Source organism: Gymnoscopelus braueri (genome assembly GCF_963280865.1).
Source record: "Gymnoscopelus braueri genome assembly, chromosome: 19".
Taxonomy (NCBI): Eukaryota; Metazoa; Chordata; class Actinopteri; order Myctophiformes; family Myctophidae; genus Gymnoscopelus; species Gymnoscopelus braueri.
The window spans coordinates 36,420,826-36,434,063 of NC_137621.1; the positions used below are offsets into that span (position 1 = coordinate 36,420,826).

Consider the following 13,238-nt stretch of genomic DNA (forward strand, 5'->3'; position numbering starts at 1 on the left):
ACTCACCTCTTAGATAAAACCAAGTGCCCACAGACTGTGTTTGGTCCTGACAGCTCATTATAAGCTTATCAAACATGTAAATTTGTGCTGTGCGGTTTGTACAACAGATGGTCCACATTTACCCAGCATAGCTGTGGACAAGCTCCCGCAAGTGAGTTGATGATATGCCAGATGAGCATCATACTGACAAGCACACTGCATTAGTTGCATATCACAACATGCCAGGCAGCGTGGAAGTTTGGTTGAATGGTAACAGCCTGGTGAACTAGCAGGGCAGCAAAGAGGTGTTAGATTAACCACCTGAACCCCAGTGTTGTTGTTCTGGGGTGAACATTTGGTGCGTTGTGACACGTTGGCTTGACAGACAGCTTGTACTAGATCTGCTATTTTCAGCAAGGAGATTTGGTATAGAAGGAAAAAAGGAGCAGGGCCTATAGACCCCTGGGGGACTCTGGCCAATGAAGTATAATCATAGGGTTTAACCCATTAAAGCCTGAGGTTCCGATTCTACAAAATGTCTACTAAATCCTAACAGTTTTCTTAAAAACTTATGTCGCTATATCAGTGGTTCTCAAAACTTTTTCATGTTAAGGACCCCCAAAATGATATGTATTTGGCTGCCCCCCCCCCCCATCGGAAAATGTCTCCCTTCCTGCTAAAACACAAGCCAATGTGCCCTGGAGCAAGGCAATGAACTGTGTGTGTGTGTGTGTGTGTGTGTGTGTGTGTGCGTGTGCGTGTGCGTGTGCGTGTGCGTGCGTGCGTGCGTGTGCGCACTGTAAATGTAATAACCGCAGGCATGGCATTGCTGAAGACAGGCTTACATTCTCAGTCTGAACCTTCCCTGGATAAATAGACAATTGAGAACATGATCAAACATTGTATATCAGTTTTGAACTTGAGACTATAGATGCTACTGTAGGAGAGGACCCGTCCATGAGAGTAGCCATCACCCTGGGAATTAGAGAGCTCTTAAGTACGAAATTATGTGGATCTCTCAGAATCCACATACAAACGGCGTGGCTCCAATGTGGATCTCAGACTTCATGTAATCCAGCCTGTGACATCACTACAGTATGATGTCTATGACGTATGACCCCAAATTCAGCACAATCACAGATCCATTATATTGACTTCCATTATAATATTTTTCAAAATATTTCCAAAAGCATAAAACATGTATGAACATTTTGTTTAGTGCAGGTAGCTACTTCTGTGTCCTACTGGCAGTGGGCATGCAAAGTTTGGTGCTGATCGGATTAGCTACACACACACACACACACACACACACACACACACACACACACACACACACACACACACACACACACACACACACACAGACACACAGACACACAGACACACACTCTCTATGATGGTTAGCCTCTTACAGAGCCACACTGTAAAATACCTTACAGTGAGTCACTCAGAACTATTGTAAAGGCCCTTTTCATGAATGTATCCTGCAGCTTTACCACTACACTAGGAAAAGTAGGCTATACTGCAAAATTCACAGTGTTAATTTATCCCATTCCAATTCCAAGACCAAAATGGATTAAATGTACATTTACTGTGCATGTACACATACAATTCAATGTATATCCATCATAATTACTTTTCAAACATGCAGAATGCAGCCCTACCTACATTACTCTTTAAAACTGAGAACTGTACCTGCAGGTGACAATATGGCCCAAATTGCCCTCTATACTGTGACGTCTCTCTGTTAAAATGAAACCAGAGAGCATTGCCTCTCCCATGTTTCATTATCACCCCAGTCGTGGGTGTGGTTGAGAATTCTTGGCTTGACAGGTTCAGCAAGACGCCTTGATTTATCACCAAGATCTGAACAAACACAACAAGGATTATTATGAAAAGTGTACTACTACAGGTACTACAGGTATACAGGTAATATCTATCTATGATATCAAAACATAATACTGCTACAAGTAGTATTATGACCACTTAACATGGCAGCCGAATGCCTGCTGTGTTAAGTGTCAGATGAGATGGGTGGAACTCTTAAGAGATTTTCAAGTGGGCCCTGATCCAGAAAAGTTGGGGAACCACTGTGCTAGATGATAGTATAATAGAGCCTGACCGATGCCACTGATTCATGATTGATTTCTATCAATTTGAAAAACTTAACACAAATAACGTTTTGGTAGATACAGTACAACATTTAAATTAAGTGTATACTGTAAACTTCATATGAAAAGAAGAACTTATACAATAATGAACAAAACTGAACTTTATTTTAACGCAATTTAATCGCGAAAAAACAACATGTCGCGATGCAACCCGTCGTGAGCTTAGCGATAGCATTGCAAAAGCCTATTTTGTCATGTTTAGCCCACTGACTATGACTATGATTCATGACTATGACTTGTTTTTACTGCGGCTCATGTTTGAAAGCATACTGTGATTTGTTTGATTTTTGAGGAGGCCGTTGGATTCCATTCATTAAAAAAAAGAGTCCACTTGAAGAGACTTGAAACTTGGTTGAGGCAATCCACCACAGTGAACCCAAAGTTTATGTTATTGTGTTTTCATGCATTTCAAAGTGTTGGATTCTAGCTGAAAACAGTTCTCAGAGAAAATAATAATAATTATGAATATGAATGGATGGAATTCAGACATCCATGACTTTTTACAGAGCAATGAGATGTTTGCAATTTATTGAAAAATGTTCTGAGGGCATGTTATTACCCCATGCCATTTGATTGGTCAGGGGCGTGTCAAATGGCTATAGGTTCAATTTAGACATTAGATGCTACATGTTTCATGGTGCAGTGGTAGCATCAATGGTCAGTTGTCACAGGGTTTGTGGTTTGATTCTTGCTAGGGTAGGCCTATATTAGGGATGGGTCAGAATAATCGAATATTTGAATAATATTTTTTAGGATACAAATCGAGAAAAAAAATTAAATATATTATTGTTATTATTATTATTTTAATTAAATAAAAATATCTGTTTATTATCAAATCTGTTGCAAAGGCTATATTGCCATCCAAACCCTGCCCATAGTAACTACATTTTAGAGGATACCTGTTATGGGTGTAATATTTATTCATTCTCTATTTTGCGTTTACAGGAAATGATTAACAATTTAATTTTAGGGGAAAACATTTTTAATTTCACCACGTCTATTTGTGGTCGAATATGAATAATCGTTATTAATAGAAATATACCAAATTTCATTTTGGTCACTTTTACACATCCCTCGGGCATATACAGTACTGTGCATATACTCATACTTTGGGTTACATTTAGGTAATTGATTAAGTTTAGTTAAGGTTAGGGCGTTAAGCACAGGCTAGGTAGTACAGTATGTTTATGTTCTGGTATGGTTTTGGCAGTCAAGGTTAGGATAAAAGGATGGGGAGGGCTATTCAGCCTATCCCTGGATTGAAAACTGTGATTGGGAGAGAGGAGTGTTATGTGTTATGCTTGGTGTCCTCTGTGTTGTAATTAGAGCTGTCCTAAATGACTTTGAGTCAGGGACACTCTGTCAGGGGCTTCTCTTTCACTCCATCGTGTTCTGTCAGTCTCTGTCAGTCGCTCTCTCTCTCTCTGTCTCTCACTCACAGTCTGACTCAATCTCATCGTCCACTCTCCAGTCTCACTCGTTCATCTTTTTCTTTGAGTTAATCTCTGTCCATTTCGTTCTACAGTCTTGTTTCTTTCTCTCACTCTTGCTGCTTCCTTCGCTCCCTTTTTCCTCATTCTCTCCGTCCTTGTATCTTTTCTACTGTACCTCCCACCGCACCCCGATCTCTCTCTCTCTCTCTCCCTCCCTCTCTATTTTCCTCTCTCTTAACAGCTGACATGAAGCCTTTAGATAGTTCAGATGCCGCGCTATAGTGAGTGAAGCATCGACACAGCACATACCCCACAGGCACATGTTTCACAGGCTAGGTGAACTTCTGTGAATGGTCCACTGTCCGTGGGCCCAATGAAAGTGCAGTGCACCGGTCCAGTCGTTTAGACTATTTTTAGACTGGTGTTTATGGCCGTACATTGTGTGTAAAGGTTGAATAGCTCATTTGGATATGCAACGCGTGTTATGATTTGTTTTAGTTGGCCTTAAGAGCCAGATGGACAAGGCTTGCCTCGAAGGACAACACAATGAGAGCCAGAACGTTTGGCCAATTACAGGAACGTATTTTAAGCTCTGTTGAGTGTGATAAATCGGAGAAACAAATCACCTGACATCAGCTTGATTGAAGTATAAGTGAAAATCCGCTCTATAATTTTTTCCACCTGCTTATTTTGGCACCTCAGTCTGTTTCCAAAGCCGTCATATTTTGGTGATCAGCAATCAAGACTAGTTCAAATCAAACACTGCTTCCCCTTCACAGAGTGATTGTTTGAGCAGGCGTGTAGAGAGACTCATAAATGTCACACATTTTTCTCCGTTCACTTATCCATATCCCTGGGCTAGCTGCCTTGAACAAGACTTGACAGAAATAGGCAACCTTCCTGCCTCAACCTGGCACACAATGAGAGTTGACAGAAAGCACCGTTTAATTGAGGCTAAACCCCCCCTTGAACCATCATTTAAACACAGCAAGTGTGTGGATTTCCTTGGCTTTCAAAGGTGTGCATGCTCAAATGCAAACGGTGACAGGGAAATATGCCACTATCACATGTCTCATTTCCTTTCAATGTGCTGAGTGTGAGATATTAATGAAAGGTTTGTCCAGTTGTATGGGTATAAACTCATATTCATAAGGAATTTTGCTTACAGAATACAATTTGTGCTCCGCTCCCAAATATATGGCGTAAAACTTTGAATTCTGAGTAAACATAAAGGTCACTTTATAAAAATGCTCAACGGCACTTTGTGACAAACACATTGGACTTGACTACAAAAAGATGCTGTGTACAGTACATGTTGGATGAAAAGGTTGTAGTGTGTATATGGATGTTTGGTTCAATGTTGTGCTTTTATGCACTCAGCTGTAGTTGATCGATGTATCTGTGTCCAAATTGGTATCTGTGTCAAACTTAGTTAAAGCATATGATGAGACACCTACAATACAGGCAGTGTGTGTGGGTGATAAGTGAGGACACAGGCATGTCTCCTTACCGGCCCTCTCTCTCAGAGGGCTTTGCAAAGAACCACATCCCTTACAGTATTGAAGTAGAAAATGGTCACTGACTGTGTGTCTCATGCTGCACAAGCAACGACACAACAGGCTACAAGTAATTTTCGATGGAAACCAGCTGTTAGCACAGTTTGTGCTGTTTAACCCGACCCTAACGTTTTCATTTACACAGTGTGGCTTGAGCAATACTTCAATGACGCTTCTACAGCAATGTACGTAGCTGGCCACGCTTGATTGTTTTGTAGATCTAATCGCTGTTAGTGGGATTGCAGCTTTAACAACTCTGAGGAAGCTACATTACAAATTCTCCATTAGTGTACAGTATGATTTTTAAAGCCTCTTTTAACGTGTAAAGTATTTTAACGTATGTGTGTGTGTGTGTGTGTGTGTGTGTGTGTGTGTGTGTGTGTGCGCGCACGCAGATCAGTGCCATGCTGATGGGCATCTGTGGATGAGGAAGCATGGCGTCGGGGTCCGACTCCAGAGATGGTCCGGTGGAGAGGGGGGCCATCCCCCTGGATATAGACAATGTCCACATGCTCCTGCAAGGTCAGTGTCCTCTTACCTACCCGCCTGTCTATGCACTGATCAACATACCAACCCAAACTTTAGATTTATAACACACACTGTTGGTTAAATGTTTGTGTCCAATAAAACTGTAAGGCGTCATGAGGCGCAGAGAATATTGAAGGCATATCAATATCTGTTTCTTATTCATAAAATGTATTCATCAACTATTATCGATATTAGACATGCTGCCAGTTCTCTTTGACACATCGTTGAACTGTTTCTTAACCACTTAAACCCTCTATTCTTAGTAAAAATGGATCTGAGTTACTTACCTGAGTCTCGGACTGCTTTTAGTTTTTAGCTTGTAGATCTGCTATTTTTGGCTAATGTTCCCATGTGCAACATGTGAGCAGACACGTACAGTACATGGATGGAGAGTCCAGTGGACTGTCCGCACAATTTTGCCTTTCATAGTCCAGTGTACTGGAAGCATATTCAAAGCATATACCAGCCCAATTTTATAGAGCAGTGGGGGGGGGGGGCAGATGACGGTGAAGTGGCAATTTAAGGACTTTTAAAACCTTTTTCATACCTAAAAAAAGAAAAGAAGAAAGAATAGAAAAAATACCATTACTGCATCAAAAGTAATCAATAAACTATAAAAAATAATATATAAAACTATAAAAACTGATCAAACATTGGCCAAATTGTGAAATAATATAAGAAAGAGCCTTGTAGATCTTCTATTTTCGCGATATTTATCTGTGCAACCGAGTCAAACTAAATGTAATGCCTCAACTCCTACAATTCCATGTGCTTGTCAGGTTGGGAGGTCCCAGTTCAAATATGATTATTTTGGGGGGTCGCGGCCTGAAAAGGTTGAGAACCACTGTTATAGAGAACATTTATTGAGGACAGGTCACATGGGTAGGTGCTGTGGGCGTGGACACACAATATGCTACACAGATCTCCTAGTTGTAGTTGGACATCTCCTCAGGAACCTCCATACGTATGTCCGAGTTGACCCTTCGGAGGAGTCCACCTAGGAGGCCCGCATTTTTGGGGTCTCATGGGCTGGGCTTAACACTGAGAAACGTTTCTCATAGTACCAGTTTCAGACACAATATTTACTGCGTTATTTCCTCTGAGATCATTTTATGGCTCTTGGCGGTGTGTTTAAGGTGCTGTAGATTTGTTGTTTGATGACTCTGCACCTCCTGCATAAGGACATCAATTTGCTCTTGGGAGAAATTAAATTTGAGGCTTTGAAAATGACTCTGGCACTGAGCACAGCACAGCACAGCACACTGCTCTTAAAGGTAATGAAAAGTGATCGTTTGATTGGTCATGATTGAATTCACTTGCAACACACTCATAGTCATATATTCAGCCTAATCCAATCCACCCCACCACTTCGCCACGGGTACTCATCACTACACCCCACCCACCACGCCGTTGAATGCGCTGCCGGTTTACCTGTTTCCCCAAAATAGGGCCCTTAGTCTTGTAGATAAATTAGATATTTATTCAAGCAAAGAAGCAAGAAATCTGAGAACTCAAACCAAGACACTCCCAAGATCTTTATTATCTGCTTCAACTCTCTTCCTCAGTGTTCTGAGGTCAGAGTAGTGCAAATTCGTCATGCCTTTGCTTCGGTGTTTAATCTTTGTTTCTGTGGTAACATAATGATTGTTAGACCTATTTGATCCCTGTCCACCCCAAGGGAGAAACTTGATAACTAAACCTCACCTCTCTCCAGCTCTGCCCCTTCCCATTTCAACTCCAGCCTCCCTATAGTCACATTACTGAGGTGAGAAATGTGACTCATGTAGCAAACACTCTTCTAGTGGGACAGAGCAGGAAGCTGGAGATAATAAATGCTACATGCTGGTCAAGCCATATGGCTGTTTTCCATGTTGTCTGACCACAGGACAAGAGGCATTAGCTAAGCTGTGATACATGAGAGTTTTGTAATTCAACTCTGTGTGCATGACGTTGGTGATGAGGTATCAGAAACACAGTTCAATGCTGATTTGACAGCATGACATTTGGTGTGAGGGGTTTGGTATTTGGTCTCACCTGCTAGGCTAGTGGAGAGGTTTGATCCGAAATTAGACTTGTTTTTGGTGACACCAGCCCTTCTCAACCAAAGAGAAGATAATAATGTATTAAAGAAGATTTGACCTTGGTTGATCAAGTATCACTTTCACAAATTTGAGCATCTCCATTCTAGGAGGCTTAAAAACATGATTGTTCCCAAGAGGATGTTTTGAAACAGAACTCTTCAATCCCCCGTAGGTATTCCAGTTTCATTGTGATTTTACTGTGTGGATGACATTGCTCTAAGGTGTCTTTGGCCTATTTGATTGTTTCTGTTTCATGTTTTGTATTATTATGTGCCAGACCTGTAATTTGACACCCCTTTTTTATAATGACATCAGCCATGATGAGGCACTACAACTACAATTGTATTGTGTTTTCATATCCTCTCAGGGTTTGTTCCACCATTTGATCTCAGGTGGTGATAGTGTTTTTCACTTGTGTTGACATAGCTGTAGTCTATCCAGACAGTTCTTTCACTGGTAACCTTGAGCACAGTGTTGTGTCACAGGAGGCAGGAACTCTTGGCGCAGTTTAATGGTTGGTTTGTTGTGATCTGATTGGCTGCACTTGTAATATATTCTGACACTGTGTCATGGGTTGCATTCACACTTGTCTCTCTCTCTCTCTCTCTCTCTCTCTCTCTCTCTCTCTCTCTCTCTCTCTCTCTCTCTCTCTCTCTCTCTCTCTCTCTCTCTCTCTCTCTCTCTCTCTCTCAGCCCCCCTGTCTCTTCATTTCTTTGTCTCTTTATCTTTCCTTCTCTCTCTGTTCTAGCCTCTTCCTGTCTCTCATCTGAAGTGCCATGTACTGTATCTTCTTAGCCCTCTCTCTCTCTCTCTCTCTCTCTCTCTCTCTCTCTCTCTCACATGCTCTCTCACGTGCTCTCTCACTCTCACTCTCACTCTCACTCTCACTCTCACTCTCTCTCTCTCTCTCTCTCTCTCTCTCTCTCTCTCTCTCGTTTCATTCTGTCTATTTATTTAGACAGTCTATTTATTTCTTATGCTATATGTTTCGCTTTCATACTCTTTTCCCGTCTCACCTTGTTGGCAGCTACCATACGTTGGCCACCTCGGTCGTTCTTTCTTTGTCTATCGTTTTGTCCTCTGCTAACCTCCATCTTCTTATAGACTAAATCTCAAAATTGATTAATCAATAGTTTATTGCTATATCAAGGTGTGTAATAAAAAGCAATAGACAGGTGGCAGCATGCTATACATCAGGGATGTCAAACTCATTTTAGCTCAGGGGCCACATGGAGGAGGGCCAGAGGGCCAGAGGGCCGGACCGGTACCGGACCGGTACCGGACCGGTAAAAACATGGCATAATAACTAATAATAACAATAACAACAACTTCAGATAGTTTTCTTTGTTTACTTTACTTAGTCTTAGTTAGTACAAGCACATTCTGAAAATGTAAACTTCACAAATAGGGATGGCCAAATGGATACATTTTATTAACCGTTTACCGTTAGGCCTTACCAATTAATTAATCGATAACCGTTAAAAACTTTTTTTTTTAGTTTTTTGTTTTTTTGTGCCAAAATACATTTTATTTTAAAGGGGCAAGTCTACACACTTTTTTTGTGTCTCCAGCAGAGTTTCTAGTGTCTCTATTTCTCTCTGGAAGAGGTTGCACATGAACTCTGCAGCCGCACTGAGGCGCTCCAACACAAACAATACCAATACAAAGACGAGGAAGAAGAAGAGGAAAGTCGAAGTTACGTGTGGTTGCAGGTGTAGACTTGGCCAAAAAACAATTAAAACATTTTTGGCACAAAAAAAAAAAAAAAAAAAAAAAACTTTTTTTTTTTTTTAATGCTTTGCAAAATCATCTCGCGGGCCGGATTAAACTAGTTAGCGGGCCTGATCCGGCCCGCGGGCCGTATGTTTGACATCCCTGCTATACATGCTATGTCCATCTATACGGTTGGAAACTAAAGAAGTGCAAAAATATTTTTTAAATAAGTGGTTTGTTACTCTGAGGAGCTATTTTAGGCACAAAGGCTGTTCTCCTCCCCTTATCTAGAAACAATGTTTTCTGGATCATTTTAGTGAAGTCTTGTTAATGTTTTCCCAGCTATGCCAGTGCAGCCAGATGGCTCAGTGTGCCGGGTGGATGATGTAAGCCTTGTGGCCTCGCTGACAAGTATCTTGTTAAAGTAATTGTCCCAAAGTCTGCTTTTCTCTGTATATTTTTGGGGCTGTGAGGATGAAAGAGTAGAGCTAAATATAGCTTAACCTAGCTGTTCAGGGTGAACAAAAGTATGTGAATGTATAATGTTTTCATTGGCAGGAAAGGTTGGGAAGAATAGTGCATTGAATTACCAATTGCCTGCTTAATAGTATAAGTAGTAATCCACTGCTGACTGGAATACTCAAAAGTGTAATCATAACTTAATCTTAATCTAAATGCTTTAAATACAATCCAGATGATTTAAATGAAACATGCAGTTAAACAGTTAACCCCCCCAAACATATTTAAGAGTAACCGCCTAGTTAAAGAAAGAGGGCTTGCACGTAAAACATATAATCAAGCTATAAAGAAATTATTCTACAAGGATGGGCCTGTTTAAGAAAGACAACCCAAATGCATGTTGGGAAAATGTGCATTACATTGTATAGTGTTTCTGATTCCACCCTGTGGCACCCTGAAGGCCATGCAGGGTTCACAGCATTTGCATACTGCTGACACGGGACGATTGAATTAGGATGATTTAAGCCTGTATTAATGCTACTGTATAGACACTCACGTTTTTCTGTATGGTAAGCATTTTTCTAAACGTACGGCTCGAGAATTTGTGCATACTTATGGTGTGTGATGTGATTGCTTTCAGGGTTTTTTGGCATACAACCCCTTCAGTTTTGATGACGTGGCTCTGCAGGAAGCCCAAATTTGGAGAATAGATATATCATAGATGAATAGATGAATAGATATATCATAGACGATTTATGCCAGCGGTGACTGACGCCACAGGCTGGGCACAGCCGTTCTCACGATACAAAATTTGTAATAAACTGTATAGGCTATATATTTAGATAATAGTAGTAGAATCAGTTTTATTGTCACATCACAGGTTTACAGGTGTAAATCAGTTGTTGAAATTCATTTTCGTGCAAGCTCCATCACTCCGTTGTTTTCCAGGAAAGAGGGGGGGGGGGGGCAGAGAGAGGGAGAGCAAGGAGAAAGAATCAAAGAGATCTACATACACATACAGTAGCATAATAAGCAGCAGGTACTGTATGTACATGAGGTTACACTTAAGGTGCAAAAGAGTGGCAAAGCATCGGTAAGTCCACATAGCAGCAGGTATGTACATGAGGTTAGACATAAGGTGCAAAAGGTAGCAGCACAACAGTCCATATAAGAAGGTAGTCCATGTAAGGCAAAAACTTCACAGGTAACAGTCCACATTGTAGATCCACAAAGGAAAAGTAGATCCACAATCCACATGAAGGGAGGTAATCCAACATAGGAAAGTGTTCCAGTGTGGCAGGCCAGTCTGGTGACCGGCGGTGTTCAGGCCTTGTTCAACAGTCTGATGGTAATGACGAAAACAGTACGTATAGTCTCTGCTGAGCCTTTTTCCTCACATTTGTGGTGTGTGTCCCACTTGAGCTCCTCCTCGATGTGCACGCCTAGCAACTTGAACTTGCTGACCCTTTCCACTGCAACACCATCGATGAAGAGAGGTACAGGTAGTAGTAATGAGGAGAAAAGCATCCGGTCATACTGTATACCGGCGTGCCTCCAAGTCCATTACACACTATGTATATTACACATGATGTCACACAACATATCACCATGTATCAGCCCATCAGGTACTTCTTTACATTTGATGTATTCACTACTATACTACGATTAACTGTTTCATGGCCTCAAGGGTCTCAACACACAAGAAACGTATACAACTGTCAAAGAGTTGACATTTTGAAAATGTTAATGGTTTGGTAGTATGGCACCACCTCTTCAGTCAACTTACAGTACCGGTATTCCTCCTTTTTGCTCTAAACTCTCTACAAGGCCATCCCAAAGAGCAGCTAGCCTCATGTCTTGTCAGGACAGGCCTGAATCTGCTGTGCTTGAGTGTTTTAGAAGTAGGCGGGACCTAGCCTGACTCACCTGTTTACCTGCAGGCTTGACGTGCTGCAGTTTGAGTATTAGCTGGGTTGACGAGAATCACTCACAATCAAATCTGATATTTAGTGGTTGATTATGTCTGTGCTTATTGAGTTATGGATATTCTAACACTGGAGTGAGCACAGTTTGTTTGCTTATAGGAGAGGTTTAGTTTGCACTGATGTACAGAAGAATGGTGGTTTGTAACATACTGCTGATTCAAAATTATTGATAACATCATGGGTGAGTTTTTCTTTAAACTGATATTATGATATACCATTCTGTACTTGTAAGTCGTTTTTTTTATAGCAATATGTAATAGTTATGCCTGTATAATTCCACTCTATAAGAACAGGATAGCATGTGCCTTTGTGGGACCAGTAAGGGATTGGTCTAACATGTAGGATCATGTTTTGTGAATTAATCATAATCCTGAATGAGTCATCATGATTTGATTTAGCCGAGCAGTGTAGCCTGCAGTGCAAACTGACCTGAAACTCAACAATGACAGCAAGTCTTTTCATTAAACAAATAATAATTGAATCACGACCAGTTTGAAGCCTCAGAAATTACAAATCTATTTTCTTTCTTTATTCATTTTCTTTCTTGTTTCAAGCAGTGGCTTTCAAACCTTTTGTGCCCACAGCACACCAAAGGGCAAGTCAATATCTCAAGGCACACCTTTATTCATATCGGTGCAGAATAGCCTCTATAATACATTATCAGTCTTATCACTCTGTTTTTATTTACTGATGCCAAATAAAAGGTTTAACCACTTATGCACTATTTCATACTTTCACAATAAAAAAATGGAAATTTGTGGAAAAAGTAAAAAAGAAATACAGACAAAATAGGAATGCCAGATTGAGTGGTACAAATATATCTTGGGGTATAGAATTTGCCTCTGTATTGGGAAGAGTGTGCACAAATAACTAGTCGTAAATTCAAAGATAAGTTATAACTATTTGCATAGCAATATACTGTATATTGCAATAATAATGTGTGGTTGTCACACAATCCCAAGGCACATCTGGACTTGCCTCACGGCACACCAGTCTGCCTCAGCACACCTTTTGTGAACCACTGGTTTAAAACAATCTCTTGGCTCAGCAACATGTTGTTCTTCCTGTGGATCCTCAAATCATAAACTCAGTCTGACAACCACTAAGCCTCTTTTCATTTGCTTAAAGCTTACTGGTATCTCAGGATTTACATGTATGAGACATCTCACATACAGTATCAGTGGCTCATGTCTCCATAGAAAACCCACAAAAACTCAACTATTTTGTCTGTGATATCAAATTTCTCTTAATACTGTATATTTGATATTGGAATGGGTTCTGATGATTAACATTAGACAGCCTGTGAAGTCATCCATCCACAAGAGGCCTTCT

At 40.7% G+C, this 13,238-nt stretch overlaps 1 protein-coding gene across 1 annotated transcript in view; it reads left to right on the top strand.

Annotated features, from left to right (window-relative positions):
* syne2b (spectrin repeat containing, nuclear envelope 2b) overlaps nucleotides 1-13,238 on the top strand; it is a 188,590-nt gene that overhangs the window by 2,394 nt on the left and 172,958 nt on the right. The window contains exon 2 of the mRNA XM_080414797.1: nucleotides 5,535-5,661. Coding sequence (XP_080270923.1) covers nucleotides 5,574-5,661 — 88 coding nt within the window. The 5' untranslated portion in view covers nucleotides 5,535-5,573. The remainder of the gene's footprint in view (nucleotides 1-5,534; nucleotides 5,662-13,238) is intronic.